General features: G+C 60.8%; 3 protein-coding genes across 8 annotated transcripts in view; 2 read left to right on the top strand and 1 right to left on the bottom strand.

Moving 5' to 3' along the window:
- LOC105464488 (stimulated by retinoic acid gene 8 protein-like) overlaps nucleotides 1-15,487 on the top strand; it is an 88,637-nt gene that overhangs the window by 43,081 nt on the left and 30,069 nt on the right. Inside the window, exon 2 of one of the 5 annotated variants that reach the window (XR_011614131.1) lies at nucleotides 8,920-8,969. The exons of 2 other annotated variants lie outside the window; for them this stretch is intronic. Coding sequence is in view for 2 of the 3 variants with exons in the window: in XM_071080543.1 (XP_070936644.1) it covers nucleotides 8,920-9,105 (186 nt within the window). In the remaining variant the exon portion in view is untranslated. Of the gene's footprint in view, nucleotides 1-8,919; nucleotides 9,106-15,487 lie in introns of those variants that run through there. 2 more of the 5 variants (XM_071080543.1, XM_071080542.1) reach the window with 2 other exon arrangements.
- Nucleotides 933-15,487, top strand: part of LOC105464490 (extracellular leucine rich repeat and fibronectin type III domain containing 2) — a 32,175-nt gene continuing 17,620 nt past the window's right edge. The window contains exon 1 of the mRNA XM_071080540.1: nucleotides 933-15,487. This exon is cut by the window's right edge and continues 16,688 nt beyond it. Coding sequence (XP_070936641.1) covers nucleotides 9,368-11,830 — 2,463 coding nt within the window. The 5' untranslated portion in view covers nucleotides 933-9,367 and the 3' untranslated portion in view covers nucleotides 11,831-15,487.
- LOC105464489 (uncharacterized) lies at nucleotides 2,927-13,124 on the bottom strand. Of its 2 annotated transcripts, none has more exons than XM_071080545.1 (4): nucleotides 12,995-13,124; nucleotides 6,775-7,014; nucleotides 6,080-6,312; nucleotides 2,927-3,062 (listed from the first exon to the last, which is right to left on the bottom strand). In XM_071080545.1, exons 1-4 carry the CDS (start codon nucleotides 13,052-13,054, stop codon nucleotides 2,990-2,992), a joined length of 606 nt encoding a protein of 201 aa, XP_070936646.1. In that variant the 5' UTR covers nucleotides 13,055-13,124; the 3' UTR covers nucleotides 2,927-2,989. The 2 variants fall into 2 exon arrangements, with proteins under 2 accessions (XP_070936646.1, XP_070936645.1); XM_071080544.1 differs by lacking the exon at nucleotides 2,927-3,062 and adding an exon at nucleotides 3,897-4,008.

Below are 15,487 nucleotides of genomic sequence, written 5' to 3'. Positions count from 1 at the left end.
AGGCGAAGGTCAAGTCGGGAGAGGGCAGGGGTCAGATGGGGAGAGGGCAGGGGTCGGGAGTGGGAATTGGCGTCAGGTGGGGAGAGGGCAGGGGTCGGGAGTGGGAATTGGCGTCAGGTGGGGAGAGGGCAGGGGTCGGGAGTGGGAATTGGCGTCAGGTGGGGAGAGGGCAGGGGTCGGGAGTGGGAATTGGCGTCAGGTGGGGAGAGGGCAGGGGTCGGGAGTGGGAATTGGCGTCAGGTGGGGAGAGGGCAGGGGTCGGGAGTGGGAATTGGCGTCAGGTGGGGAGAGGGCAGGGGTCGGGAGTGGGAATTGGCGTCAGGTGGGGAGAGGGCAGGGGTCGGGAGTGGGAATTGGCGTCAGGTGGGGAGAGGGCAGGGGTCGGGAGTGGGAATTGGCGTCAGGTGGGGAGAGGGCAGGGGTCGGGAGTGGGAATTGGCGTCAGGTGGGGAGAGGGCAGGGGTCGGGAGTGGGAATTGGCGTCAGGTGGGGAGAGGGCAGGGGTCGGGAGTGGGAATTGGCGTCAGGTGTAGAGGCCAGGGGTTGGGAGTGAGAATTGAGGTCAGGTGGGGAGAGGCCAGGGGTCGGGTGTGGGAGGCAGGGCCAGGTGGGGGAGGCAGGGTCAGGCAAGGGCAAGTGGGGAGTGGCTAGAGGTCGTGGGGGGTGAGTAGGTGGGGTCAAATGGGGTGAGGCCAGGGGTCAGGTGTGAGAGGCAGAGTCCATGGAGGAGGTGGGATCCAGGGGAGGAGAGGTAAAGGCCAGGCTGGGGAGAGAGCGGGTGAGGGAGGCAGTCTCGAGTAGCCTGGAGAATTCTGGGAAAGCCAGGAGGTGGGTTTTTAAACACAGGTCATCGGTCATCCTTGGCTGTGGGACAATCCTGTCCCCAGGTGCTTGGTGGTGGGTGGGCTGGGGGTTTGCCAGGGAGTGGGCCCTGCTCACGGGCCGTGCGGTTACAGCTGCCTCCAGAACCAGGCTCAGGCCTCTCCTGTCGGGCCATGGGGTGGTTTGCCAAGGCCAAGCCCTTTGGTAAAACCCTTCACCCCCTGCCTCTCTCCTTCCACCAAGGCTTGGACACGGAGTAGGTACTAAAGATGACTGTGGCACCCTGTGAGCAGGGGAAGCACGGGGACCAGGTGAGCCATGGGTGGTGACACGGTGGGCAGGTGACAGGGCTTTGGGGTGGCTCAGCAAACCAGAGACATGCGTGTACTGTGGTTTTCCTCCAAACAGATGAGGAAACTGAGGCCCAGGGAAGTGAGGTGCTGACTTGCCCGAGGTCACACTGGGCCCAGCGGCCCAGCCCCAGGCCCCTTCTTTGGATGAGGTTACACCTGGAGATGCGCGTCCCAAGCACCAAGGCCTTGCAGAGCCCCTGACGCCTTGGCTGTCAGCTGTTGGTGCTGTGTCGTTCTTGTTAAGCTCTTTTGAGTAAGAAGGCAGCTTAGTGAAGGGGAGGCAAATCTGTCTGCCCCAGGACCAGACGCATAGTAGGTGTTCAGGGAATATACGTGGAACGCGTAAGAAACATGGGCAGTGTGCGGCTGCTTGGGCCGCATGCCTCACCCAGCCCAGGGCTAAACTGCAGGCAGGGCCCCTCGCCCGGGCCTGGTCCCTGTTTCCCTGTGACACAGATGCAGTCATGGCCTGCTCACCCAGTGCAGGATGACACAGAGCCCGGAGCAGGTGCCAAGGCAGTGAGGGGCAGGAGCCAGCTCCCCCGGGACCCAGAGCAGCTGGTGTGCAGGGCTGAGACCAACAAGACATGATTGAATGGGGGTGGATGAACACCCAGCACCTTGGAAGAGACCTAAACAGATACTGCCCAGAGCTGCCCGAGGACCTTGAGAGGGCACCAGGGCTGCCTGGCCGTGTGTGTGAAGGGGCCTGGGGGTTTGGTTGACATCTAGGACAAGGTGAGGACATGACGCTGGTCCCTCCTTACTGTCACTGCATGAACAGAAGCAGGGAGCCCAGCCGAGGGAGGTGGAGGCCTCTGGAGCTGATCCTGCTCCGAACGCATTGGCACTGGTGCTTGGTTCCAGGCAACACATTGTAAGAGGGACCTTGACAGTAAGCATGACCGGGGCAGCTGTACCCAAGGGCAGGAGGGACTTGACACCATAGCGTAGAAGAGCAGGTAGAGGACGCGGTGCTGTTTAGCTTGTATAAACAGCGATAACAGACCAGCAGATGTCAGAAGGGTCTTTATGGGGTACTGGCCTTGTCCCTAGTGGCTCCAGAGAGTAAGGTGGCAGCCATGAACAGAAGCACAAGGAGCCAGACTTGGCTTTGTAATAGAAGAATTTTCTAGCAATCGTAGCTGTTCAAGAAGGGAATCAGGGCCGGGTGCGATGGCTGGGTGTAATCCCAGCACCTTAGTAGGTGTAGGTGGGTGGATCACTTGAGCTCAGGAGTTCAAGACCAGCCTGGGCAACATGGTAAAGCCCCATCTCTGCCAAAAATACAAAACAATTAGCTGGGCGTGGTGGCGTGAGCCTATGGTTCCAGCTACTCGGGAGGCTGAGACACGAGAATTGCTTGAGCCTGAGAGGCAGAGGTTGCAGTGAGCTGAGACTGTGCCACTGCATGCCAGCCTGGGTGACGGCTAGCTAGACTCTGTCTGGAAAAAAAAAAAAAGCCGGGCACAGTGGCTCATGCCTGTAGTCCCAGCACTTTGGGAGGCCGAGGCGGGCAGATCACAAGGTCAAGAGATGGAAACCATCCTGGCCAACATGGTGAAACCCCATCTTTACTAAAAATACAAAAATTAGCTGGATGTGATCGCGCGTGCCTGTAGTCCCAGCTACTTGGGAGGCTGAGACAGGAGAATCACTTGAACCCGGGAGGTGGAGGCTGCAGTGAGCAAAGGGAAAAAAAAAAGGAGAACCAGTAGCTTCAGGTGGGTGCTGAGAGCCCTGTCACTGGAGGTCGGCAGGTGATGGGACATCTCCCAGGGAGGAGCCTTGGAAAGTCTGCTGTTTCCACGAGCTCAGGCTGGCCTGGGTTCTTGGCTGTGTGGTCTTGGGCGCATCACTGCACCTCTCTGAGTCTCAGTTCCTTGCCTATAAAATGGGAGGCATAAGGAGGGTGGTGAGGCCAAAAGGAAGGCTCGGTACATTTTGTGCCCCATCACAGGGAGGCTTCTCCCTCTGATATTGAAGATTCTGACTCAGTGAAGTCAGGGGCTCCAGGATCTCCCTCGCATCCCTAGCCTGGAGCTCTCATTCCACACAGCACGTCCCGAGAACCTGCTGGATGTCTGACCCTGTTCTAGACGTGGGGGTTACAGCAGGGAACAAGGTCAAATCCTGCTTTGCTCTTCTGGGGATGGGGCAAGGCAAGGCAATGATGAACTAAGTGACATCAGGTGGTGCTGGCTGCTGTCAGGGGACTGAAGCCTGGGTTGGGTGAAGAGTGAGTTATCTCAGACTGGGAGGCCAGAGAAGGCAGGGGTCAGGGGTAGGGAGCGATTGAGCAGAGATCTCAGTGAAGTGGATTATGGGGATTCTGGGGGAAGAACATTCCAGGCAGAGAGAAGAGCAAAGGTCCTGGGGTGGGAGTGTGCCTAGGGGTTTGAGGAGCGCAGCTGGCCTGGAATCAGTACTTCCTGATTGATGGAAACATCGAAGTCTCTCGAGGCTTGTGGACAACTCCCCCTTGCACCTTTCCTCTGACAGGGGCAGAAAACCCAGTAGACTGGTCCAGTGTATGTCCCGCCCCTGCCATGGTCCCAGCTCTTTGGAGGGAAGCCAGGGAGGAGAGAGCCTTCGTCTCCTCATCTGTACGATGAGGCTGACAGCGCCAGCTGTGTGGGGTTGATACCAGATTCAAGGAACGTCAAATGTCAAGACACAAAGGAGCATTGGACAAAGGGTATATGACTATCTTAGAGGCCAGGAGACTGAAGCCCAGAGGAGTTAGGGAATGTGCCTGATGTCACACAGCTCAGCATTCGATCCCAGGACCCTTCCTCGCACCATCCATGCCCTGAAGCAAGGGCTCATTGCGCTGGAAATCCAAACAGTTAACTTACCGAACGGTCATTCCATGGCGAAGGTATAATCCTCCCACTTTACAGACGAGGAACTGAGGCCCAGGGAGCTCCAGGCGGTGACAAGACCAGTGTTCAGACCCCCACCTTGAGTCTTTTCCCCAGGGGGTGGCAGACTTTGTCCCTGAGGGCGGAGTTCCTGGCCTGGTGCTAGGGTTCCAGCAGTGAGGGGTGAGGTGGCTGCCTGCCTGAGAGATCTGGCTGGGCCCCAGAAGTCCTCCGTCCTCCTAATCCTCAGTAATGGCATTGACATGGACGGTGACAATGACACCTCCGGGAGCCTTGGCCAGCCTGGCTCAGGGAAGAGCCCGTGCCAGGGCTTATGAGCTGCTGCAAATGAGATTTCCCTGGCCGAGCCTCACGTCCCTGCTCCTGGGAGGCCAGACCGAGCTTTCCCCACCTGCTCCTGGAGCTGACGGGTGTCCCTGCAAGAGTGTGGCCACACAAGTGGGAGCCTGGGGTGGTGCGTTTGTGGGGCCTCCTGCCCTGGACTGAGCGTGTGTGTGTCTGTCATGTCTTGGGATTTCAGGGAACTCTGGGAGCCGGGTGGTACTCACCTGGCCACATGGGGAGAAACTGAGGCTCGGAGAGGGCCTGCAGCTCACCCAGGGTCTCGCAGCTGATGGGACCTTCATCTTCCCTGCTGACCTCCGCTGACTGCATCCCCAGCTGGCCTCGCTCTGTCCACCCTCTCATCCACCCTGAGGAGTTAGCCCAACCCCCTCAGCCCCTCCCACACACCACAGTGCAGTGGGGGCTGTCCCCGGGTCGGGGGTGCAGACGCTCCTCTGACAGGGAAGCTTGGGAGTCAGCCTATAGTAGGGGGCCAAGAGGACGTGACCCCGAGGTTCAGCGAGCTTGAGTCCAGGGGAACCCTGATCTTGGGTGATGAGGGTTGTGAAGAAATAACGATAAAACCCCCGTTAACAACAGCGGCTGTCGTTCACAGAGGCCAGGCATTGTGCCAGGCTTGCCCTCTGAGGGCGGCAGGGGTGGGGCTGATCCAGGACTCCCTTGTCTTCTCAGTTCTGAGTCCAGAGAGGGGCCCGGGACCTTGGAGCACCCGGGCGGAAAGGGCACAAACCCAGCGGGATCACTGGGCAGCTGACTACCTGGAGAGGGGAGGCATTTGCCTAGAGTGACTCTGGGGTCTGCGGTCCTGCCCAGCTCTGAACTGAGACCCCTGCACCACCAGCTCTGCCCTCAGAGCAGCAAGGGCTGTGGGGTCTCACTGACTCTCCTTTCTGCCCACAAATGTCCCCATGAGAGGGGATGTCATACAGCATGCAACCTGCAGACCAGGAGCCCCCGATAACGGCATGCACCCTGGCTGTGCAGCTGTTTCTTCTGTGGTGGAAGGAGAGAGCGCCCCTTAAAGACAGCTGCTGCTGGGGCACTTGGGACCTGAATGGGGAAATGCTCTAGGGGAAGGGTCCAGTCAGGCCAGGGCGGACTGCTCTTTGCTGGAACACGCCACCCCTCAATGCCTGCTTGCCTGCATGGCTGCACCCCTCCTGGGCTGTGCCACCAAGGCTCTGGGCAGAAGAGGCCTCTGTGCCCCACAGCTGCTTCCGCCGCTCCCCCTTCCCTCTGGGCTGGTCACAGGCTGCATTCCGGTGGTTCAGCCAGACCAGGTGTCAATTGTCTCCCTGGCCTCTGGGCCGGGGAAGGGAAGCAGGTGTCCATGTCCCCCGCCCCCCCCATCCATCATCTAGATAGCTCACTACCATCGGTGCCTCTGTCTCAGACGCGCTTTCTCCTTTTCTCTCCTCCTCTGTCTGTCTCTGCTCAGCTGTCTTAATATTTTTGCTTTTACACCATTCTCAGTGCTCGCCTCCTCCCTGCAGCGCCCCCCTTCTTCCCGTCTCTCACCACCTGGGTATGTGGGGTGCTGCCGTGTCCCCCCTGCTGTGTGTGTGGGAGGACCACCCTCATGGGAGGAGGGGAAGGGCATGACTTTGGCCATGTGACCACTGGACCCTCAGCCTCAGACCTGAGAGGACAGGCTGGCGTCCCCACCCTCCACACCTTGAGTGTGTGAGCAGCTGGGCCAGGGGCCAAGTGCTGCTGTCAGCGCCTTCTCTGCCTCGGCCTCTCTGTTCCTTCCGTGGCTGTGTCAGGTCTCCACGGGTGGCAGGCAGGCAGGCAGCCCGGGATGGGGACCGGGCAGCTGATGCACCTGGGACAGGGCGATGGGAGCCTCCTCCCAGCTCCATCTGAGTCACGGGGGTGGGTGGCAGCTGGTTCCAGCCCAAGCCATCCTGGAGACCAGGAGGAAGAGGAGCGAGGGCCACAGACAGGTCACCTTGAGGCTCAGGTGGGCAGAGCTCCGAGTGGCTGGGGTTGGGGCACGGAGGGCCTCTGCCCACCCTGGACTGTTTGGGAAGAGCTAGTGGGGGGGCTAGCTCCCCTCCCACGTGGGCGTCTTCTCTCACGCCCCTCCACGCTCAGCGTCCTCCCATCCTTCGGCAGGGCCTGGGCTTTCCCAGGGCTCCAGACGGCTTCACTTTGCCCAATACCCTGGGTCTGGCTGTGGGGATGCTGGTTTGAGCAACTCAGATGTGAAGAGAGGGGCTGGAGTTGCACGTAGGCACACACACGTGTAGAACACACAGAACACACATGTACTTAAACATGCCAACTATAACATAGATGGGTGCTTGCGTTCCCTGGGACGTCCCTGACACGCATACCTTCCCGCCCCTCCACACACAAGCACGTACCCCCGCAGCGGATGCACGGGACGTGTGCACACGCGCCTGCCCGCACATCCTTGACTTGTACACGTCAGCACACCCCAGCATCAGCACTCTGAGCCACCTGCGTGTGCACCTGCATACAAATGCGGTCCCCAGACATTCCCCGATGAGGAGGAGGGACTGCATTGGAGCAGACGAGGGTCCTCTGACAGGCCGGCTCGTGGATCTCTGAAGTGGCAAGCAATTCCAGTACAACCTTGCTACCTGTGGGAGGGGAAACTGAGGCTCAGAGAGGAATAGAACTGGCCTGGGGTGCCCTAGGATCCGGTGGCCATGCTGGACGGGGGCCAAGGTCTCTGCAGCCCTGAGACCTTTGCATAGCACAGCCAAGGACAGAGCTGCTGTCTGCTGCCTGGGCACCCCTTGCTGCCTGGCTGCCTTGTGGCACCCCCAAGCTGGTTCTGTAGCGACTGGGGAGGTGTGAAGCTGGCCTCAGAGGTCCAGATCATCACAGCCTCTGACGTAGCGTCAGCCTTTAGTCCAGCGGACCATCTGGACTCCCTGTTCACCTCTCACCATCCCCACCTCGGACTTCCTGTGGGATTAACCCCGCCTCCGCACCCATTTCCCTTTCCTCTGTTCCAGCCCTCTGGGGCTCAGTGCTGTAAATTGGTTTTGCTTTAATGGCAAAGGTTTAAAAATTGTTTTAAGTGCTCTTTCCTGGACTTTCCCAGGAGGAGGAGGAGAGAGAGGCAGAGGTGGCTCTTGTGAAAAGTCTCTGACTTTCTGTGTCCAAACGTGGATTTCTCAGACCTAATCTTCACATCCCTGGCCCCTGCTGGGCTGTTTCCATAGTTGAGAGCACAGGGTAGGGGCTGGGGCTGGGGTCTGTCCAAGGGGCTGTGTCCAGCTTGCTGGGCAACCTGGCCAAATCTCCCCTGAGTCTGTGGCTCAGTTTCCCCACTTGGAAAGTGAGGGTTGATGCAGATGGTCTGCTGCTGTGACCCCCGTGGTGCCTCCCTGCCCTTCTGCATCTTGGAAATGGGCAGCGTGAGTCCCCTGCTTCTTCTCCCCCATCAAATGGGCCGGAAAGGGACCGACTTTGTAGCTGTGGAAATAGACTCAGAAGATGTTGTGGTTTACCTAGCTGACAGGGCTGAGTCGATGTGGGGCTCCAGGCCTCCTGACTTCTGGCTTGGGCTCAGTGCCTTGGGAACCTTGATCCTGGTCCAGGCTGTGCTGTGTTAGTTGGGGCAAATCTCTGTCCCTCTCTGGGCTTCTGACTCTCCAGCCATGGAAGGGGAGCTGGGCCTCAGCCATGCTATTCCAGAAGGCTGGCCCCCTCCCAAGGATCAAGGTGTGCCAGGGAAGGCACTTTGGGGAGATGATACTGGGGCACCTCTGGCCTCCCAGAGGCTTGCCTTTCTTTCCCTTGTCTCTGCTCTGCCTGTGCGGTGAGCTCTCCCCATGCCCTCCCACTGTGGGAGACCCTGGCTTCTGCGTCCCCCTGCTTGGGGGGCCCCACAGCTGCGATGTTCTACTCCCCCTCCCCCATGGAAGCTGAGACAAGGGAATTATTTTTGGAACAAGAGCAGTTACACAACAAATGAATTATTTATCTTTGGGCCTGGAGGAAAGGAGGCATTTTGCTGGGCTTCTTAATTCTTTATCTGGATTCAGGGGTACCCGCTTGGGTACGTGGACATGTGTGTATGCGCCTGCTTGTCGTGTGCAGATTGTAGGTGTGCTCGTGTGTGTGTGTAGCTGTCTGTGTGTGCATGCCATGGAGGTCTGGCTCATGTGGGGGCATGTGGGTCTCTGTGCAGGTGGGGGGATGAGCGTGGTCTCCAGGGTGCTGGGGGGGGGGTGTGTCTGCACCTGTGCCCACCTGTTTCTCTCTGGTGTCCCTTCTGTGCCCATGGTCCTCAGACTCTGCCCCTACTCCCACTATTCTTCTGTCTCCCTCCATCCCAGCCCCTGGGCCCCCTCCTGCCTCTTGCCGCCCACCAACCCCGCTTCTTTGATGTAACAGAGACCCCGGAGTGCTTGCTGGCACAGAGGCCCTGGGACGGGGTGTGGAGAAGGGCTGGGGGGCCTGCGCTGGAGCTTGACAGGGCTGCTCTGAGCCCTCACACTGATCTGTCACCCACTCTCGATGCTGCCTTTCAGGAACCAGGTGCAGATGGGTCTCTTCCTTCCTGCCCCCATCTCTCTCACTCCCTGCTCAGTGCGGCACTCTCCAGCTTCCTGTGGGAATCGTCTGAAGTTCTGAGCCCAGAAGCCAAGGAGGAAGACGAGGAGGAGGAGGAGGAGGAGGAGGAGGAGGAGGAGGAGGGAGAGGAAGTCAAGCCCTGAGAACTCTTGCACCTTCCTAGCAGGAGACAAGGAGCAACCCTGCCGTGGGGCCCCCAGCCCCAGCCAGGCCTAGTGCCTGCTGTAGCACCCTAGAAGGCCCCCAGCAGTTGGCACTAGCTGTACCCACCTTGCCTGGGGCCCCCGTGCTGGGGGTTGCCCCCAAGATGGTGGCGGCCCCAGGGAGGACTGTACTGCCAGCCCCAGTCTCTGGCCGCTAGGCACCCCCTGCCTTGCCCCGGCCCCTCACTCCAAGGCCAGCGCCATGCTGCGCCTGGGGCTGTGGGCGGCGGCGCTGCTGTGCGTGTGCCGGCCGGGTGCCGTGAGTGCCGACTGCTGGCTCATTGAGGGCGACAAGGGCTACGTGTGGCTGGCCATCTGCAGCCAGAACCAGCCGCCCTACGAGACCATCCCGCAGCACATCAACAGCACCGTGCATGACCTGCGGCTCAACGAGAACAAGCTCAAAGCCGTGCTCTACTCCTCACTTAACCGCTTTGGGAACCTCACCGACCTCAACCTCACCAAGAACGAGATCTCCTACATCGAGGACGGTGCCTTCCTGGGCCAGTCGAGCCTGCAGGTCCTGCAGCTGGGCTACAACAAGCTTAGCAACCTGACGGAGGGCATGCTGCGCGGCATGAGCCGCCTGCAGTTCCTCTTTGTCCAGCACAACCTCATCGAGGTGGTGACGCCCACCGCCTTCTCCGAGTGCCCGAGCCTCATCAGCATCGACCTGTCCTCCAACCGCCTCAGCCGCCTGGACGGCGCCACCTTTGCCAGCCTCGCCAGCCTGATGGTGTGTGAGCTGGCCGGCAACCCCTTCAACTGTGAGTGCGATCTCTTCGGCTTCCTGGCCTGGCTCGTGGTCTTCAACAACGTCACCAAGAACTACGACCGCCTGCAGTGCGAGTCGCCGCGGGAGTTTGCCGGCTACCCGCTGCTGGTGCCCCGGCCCTACCACAGCCTCAACGCCATCACCGTACTCCAGGCCAAGTGCCGGAACGGCTCACTGCCCGCCCGGCCCGTGAGCCACCCCACGCCCTACTCCACTGACGCCCAGAGGGAGCCGGACGAGAACTCGGGCTTCAACCCCGATGAGATCCTTTCGGTGGAGCCACCAGCCTCGTCCACCACGGATGCGTCGGCAGGGCCCGCCATCAAGCTGCACCACGTCACGTTCACCTCGGCCACCCTGGTGGTCATCATCCCACACCCCTACAGCAAGATGTACGTCCTGGTGCAGTACAACAACAGCTACTTCTCCGACGTCATGACCCTGAAGAACAAGAAGGAGATCGTGACGCTGGACAAACTGCGGGCGCACACGGAGTACACCTTCTGCGTGACCTCGCTGCGCAACAGCCGCCGCTTCAACCACACCTGCCTGACCTTCACCACGCGGGACCCCGTCCCCGGAGACTTGGCGCCCAGCACCTCCACCACGACCCACTACATCATGACCATCCTGGGCTGCCTCTTCGGCATGGTTATCGTGCTGGGAGCCGTGTACTACTGCCTGCGCAAGCGGCGCATGCAGGAGGAGAAGCAGAAGTCCGTCAATGTCAAGAAGACCATCCTGGAGATGCGCTATGGAGCTGATGTGGATGCTGGCTCCATTGTGCATGCCGCCCAGAAGCTGGGCGAGCCTCCCGTGCTGCCCGTGTCTCGCATGGCCTCCATCCCTTCCATGATCGGGGAGAAGCTGCCCGCCGCCAAGGGGTTGGAGGCTGGGCTGGACACGCCCAAGGTGGCCACCAAAGGCAACTATATCGAGGTGCGCACAGGCGCCGGTGGGGATGGTCTGGCTCGGCCCGAGGATGACCTCCCGGACCTCGAGAATGGCCAGGGCTCTGCTGCAGAGATCTCCACCATTGCCAAGGAGGTGGACAAGGTCAACCAGATCATTAACAACTGCATCGATGCCCTCAAACTGGACTCGGCCTCTTTTCTGGGAGGCGGCAGTGGCAGTGGGGACCCCGAGCTGGCCTTCGAGTGCCAGTCCCTCCCTGCAGCTGCTGCCGCCTCCTCAGCCACTGCCCCCGGGGCCCTGGAGCGGCCCAGCTTCCTTTCACCTCCCTACAAGGAGAGTTCCCACCACCCACTACAGCGCCAGCTGAGCGCCGACGCGGCCGTGACCCGCAAGACCTGCAGCGTGTCGTCCAGTGGTTCCATCAAGAGCGCCAAGGTCTTTAGCCTGGACGTGCCCGACCATCCGGCCGCCACAGGGCTGGCCAAGGGCGACTCCAAGTACATCGAGAAGGGCAGCCCCCTCAACAGCCCGCTGGACCGGCTCCCACTGGTGCCGGCGGGCAGTGGTGGGGGCAGCGGCGGGGGCGGCGGCATCCACCACCTGGAGGTGAAGCCAGCCTACCATTGCAGTGAACACCGGCACAGCTTTCCCGCCCTGTACTACGAGGAGGGCGCCGACAGCCTGAGCCAGCGCGTGTCCTTCCTCAAGCCGCTGACCCGCTCCAAGCGTGACTCCGCCTACTCACAGCTCTCCCCCAGACACTACTACTCAGGGTACTCCTCCAGCCCTGAGTACTCATCCGAGAGCACGCACAAGATCTGGGAGCGCTTCCGGCCCTACAAGAAGCACCACCGGGAGGAGGTGTACATGGCCGCTGGTCACGCCCTGCGCAAGAAGGTCCAGTTTGCCAAGGATGAGGATCTGCATGACATCCTCGATTACTGGAAGGGGGTCTCGGCCCAGCAGAAGCTGTGACCCCCCTTCCTCCCTGGTGAGGTCGGAGCCAGAGGGCTGGGGGCCCTTTGGGGGAAGGGTCCAGGCGGCCAGGGCGGGGAGCAGACTCGGGGGCCGAGGCCCAGGAGAGGACGCACATGCAGACCCGCACGCACGCACGCACACACACACCTGACCACCACCCGACTGTGAACAAACCAACATCCGACAATAACGGACAGGAAAACAGAGACACATTTTCCTTAAAGTTTACAAACTGATACCGAAACCAGTCGTCTACTGTGCTGCCCAGGGACTCTGCTGGGGTGTGCAGGGCCGGGGGCCGGCGTGGGGAGGAAGGAAGCCAAGAGAGGGTGTGGGGTCTGGGGGTCTGGGGCTAGAAACAGGTGTGGGGACCAAGAAGGCTCGGGTAGAGAGGGACTGAAGCCCCTCTGGGGTAGGGAGAGGGTCCCCTCCCAAGCTGGGGGTCAAGTCACCTGCAGATTTAGCATTAGACAGACAATGGGCAATGTCTCCTTCCACTTTAGAGAGGGGAAAACTGAGGCCCAGAGAAGGGAGTTGACAACCCCAGGGTCACACAGCAGCTTAGCCTCAAGTCCCCCAACTTCCCAGCCCAGTCCTGTCCCAGACCCCCTGCAGCTCCCTTGTGGACCCCTTCCCGCCTTCCACCCACCCTACATCCCTTTCTGAAGTTCTCCCCTTGGGGCTGAGGGACTTGAGAATCAGGCAGTGCTTTTTCTTCCTAGAAAGCCACATGACAGTGCCCCCAGAGCGTGCAGCTGTGATTCAGAATCCTGGGGGGCTTTTGCCCCCTACGCCAGCGCCCAGGAGAAGGGAGAGGGTCCCGTTGACGGGAAAGGAGCCGAGGCAGGGCGACATTCCACCAGCCCACTTCAAGCGTCTTCCACGTGGCCTGGGAAGAGTAGGGCGTGTGGCGGGCAGGCCAGCTACCAGGACATCTCAGGTGCAGGTCCCCGGCCTCAGCTTCTCTGGTCCTCCGAGACCCCTGCCCACTGCAGAAGGGCAGCGGTGCACTGTGATGCCTGGGGGGCTGCAGGGAGGAGCTGTCATGGGGGGACTTCCTGCCTGTCCCCATGGCCTGCGTCCCCACCTGCCCGACCCCATCGTGGGATCTCGGCTCCTGTCTCAGCTGCCCACCCGGGGAAGGAGGGCTTTCTTACCCACCCACTCTGGGCTGCTCATCCAGGCCTGGCCCCCTGGCCAGATGGGCTCCCATGTTTCCATGGCAATGGCCACTCCCCTTTTTCTGACCCCCCACCCAACATCAAACAAAGCACAAACAGTGAGGCCCCCACCTGAGAGGGGCGGGGAGCAGGTTGGGTTCGTGGCGCCCTGCCCCCTCCCAGGCGGCCTCTGTCACCATGGTAACCCTGTGCCTGGCAGTTGGTGCCCAGAGTGACCGTTGGGCTCTGGCGTTCTCTGTCCGTGTAGGCGGTGGCAGAGGGTGGTGAGGGTGGTGAGGGAGGCCCAGCCTGGCAGCAGCTCCTGGGGCCAGCTCTTTTGGGAGGCAAATCTGGGGTCCTGATACTGGGGTCTTGACCAGTCAGGATGCTGATGGGCTGAAGTCCATCATCCTTCACCTCTGGGTGGGAGCTGGGCCAGTGGGGTGTGGGAACGCTTGTACTAGCAGCTTTGCCTGCCTAGCAACGTGTCCCTTGGCTCCCACCCACCTCAGCATGGGGGGGCCTTGGCTCTCCCCACGGCCCTGCCGGAGACCTCCAGTCTTGGGCCTGTGGCCCACATGGGTTTCCTGAGATTTGGGGAGTGTGACTGAGGGGTGAGGGTAGGCACTGGAGTGGCACCAAGACCGGCACTGTTGGTGGGGAGGGGCTCTGACCAGGAAAGCTAGTGCCATCCCCTAGGGGACCCCAACGACCTTCCTGCTGGGGGCAGGGGGTGGGGGAGGACAGCAGAGGGCTAGGAGGCTTGGGCTCAGCTGAGCACCTCTCTCACACCAACTTTGGGTGAACAAAGCCCAGGGCTCACTTTGAGAGTGACGTTTGCAAAGAAAAGACTGTTCTCCCGGGGCGAGGAGGGGAGGGGGCGGCATGGATGCGCGGAGCAGACCTCCCTCCCCCGGCCCCCAAAACCTGCCCCCCAACCCCTCCTCACACCCAGTCGGCACAACTGAGAAAAGCAAGCAGGCAGAGAAGCCAGGGGTGTGAGGAAGCAGACTCCCTGTTATATTTGCATGACGATTTTACTGTATTTTTCTGAGCAAACATCTGTCGTGTATGTGCCAGTTTGTCCAGACTCCCCCGCCCCCTCTCTGATGCCCTCCTTTCCCACATTCCGTCTGTTGTGATCTGACGAGCAGCTCTTGAAACCCAGGGAGGGGTCAGCTCTGCAAAAACAGACCCAAAACAGGTGCCACCAAGACACAGCCCTGCCCCACACCCACCTCCTGTGTTTCGAGCATTGGGCCCAAGTGCCACCTCCCTTCCTCTCTCCCTCTCTCCACTGCCACCTCCCTTGTCCCTAGTTCCTTCCCCTCCTCCATGCCAGGGAGGGCAGCCCCAGGGAAGCCTCCTCAAGGGCTTGTGTCCCGGTGGAAGGGACTGTCTGTCAGTCCCGCTTGTTCCCGTTTTGCAGATGAGGAAGTCAGGGCTCCCAGACAGGGGCCTGGTGACTTGGCTGGCCAGCTGGGGTGGAGGATCAGTCACACTGCTGAGTATAGGAGGCCAGGAGCTTGAGGCTTCTTGGGGGGCTTCATGCAGAGGCTGTGGGGCTTTGAGAAAGGAACCCGTGGGAAGAAGGAGCACGCCTGGGGTGGGCCCCAGGGAGGGTTCCCGGCAGCAGGAGTTGGGGGCCCGGGCTTACCATTTCCCCATCCTTCCTGCGGGAAGATATCTATCAAAACCTCAGACTCTCTGACTGCGGGGACAGGGGCCCTTCTAAAGAGCAGGACTCTGACCATCCACCGGGGGAACTGGCCTTGAAGACCCAGTTCACATGATTCTTTGTGAGGCCGAGCAGGGTCTAAACTCGGGTCTCTGGCCTCCCGGCCAGGCCAGAGCCCACCCCGAGGCTGGCCTGCATCTGTGTCCCGAATCCTGCTCAGGACGAGTTTTTCCCAGGCAGGCAGGAAGTATTCACAAAACGCTGCCATGTAAGGTCTGGGTTTGTGATGGTGATGAGCATGGTGGAGCTGGGCTCTGGTCTGGGGCAGGCCAGCAGGGCAGACACCAGGAGAGGAGGACAGGGGGGCCACAGGGAGGGAGGGGAGATGAGGGCTCGGTGGAGCAAGGGGCCAAGCTGGCTGGAGGACATGTGGGTGCTGCGCCCTGGACGGAAGCCTCCTGCCTTGGGCCCGAACGAGGTCACACCTGGGCTTGCCTGCCTCTGTTGGAGAATCTCCTCTGAAGCTGTTTCTGGGAAGTAGCATGATGGATCTGCTCCTTCCTGGAGGGCACAGCAGGTGCAGCTAACCCTCCGTTGGAGCTTATGGCCTTCCAGAAGCAAAACACAGAGGTCTGGAAGGAAGGCAGGGAAGCCTGGTTGGTGGGGAAACCTCGTCACAGGTCCCGGCCTTGCTTCTCCCCACGGCAGGAGGAGTCTCTCTCTGCCCACCAAAGATTCCTCACCTGGGCTCCCTTCCTGGGGCAGTGTAGGAGGCCTGTGGGGGCAGCCTGCGTCCAGGCTGGGGAGCCCGTGTCT

Source organism: Macaca nemestrina, chromosome 15, assembly GCF_043159975.1.
Source record: "Macaca nemestrina isolate mMacNem1 chromosome 15, mMacNem.hap1, whole genome shotgun sequence".
NCBI classification, from domain to species: domain Eukaryota; kingdom Metazoa; phylum Chordata; class Mammalia; order Primates; family Cercopithecidae; genus Macaca; species Macaca nemestrina.
The sequence above is the reverse complement of the archived record's forward strand: the minus strand, read 5'-3'. Positions and strand labels throughout refer to the sequence as shown.

Coding starts and splice junctions, on each gene's coding strand:
- LOC105464489 (XM_071080544.1), bottom strand. CDS start 13,054: ATGGAAACATGGGAGCCCATCTGGCCAGGGGGCCAGGCCTGGATGAGC. Junction 6,313..6,774: donor CCCGTGCATCCGCTGCGGGG/GTACGTGCTTGT, acceptor CCTGGTCTCCAG/GATGGCTTGGGCTGGAACCA. Junction 4,009..6,079: donor CAGCTGCTCACACACTCAAG/GTGTGGAGGGTG, acceptor TTGGATTTCCAG/CGCAATGAGCCCTTGCTTCA.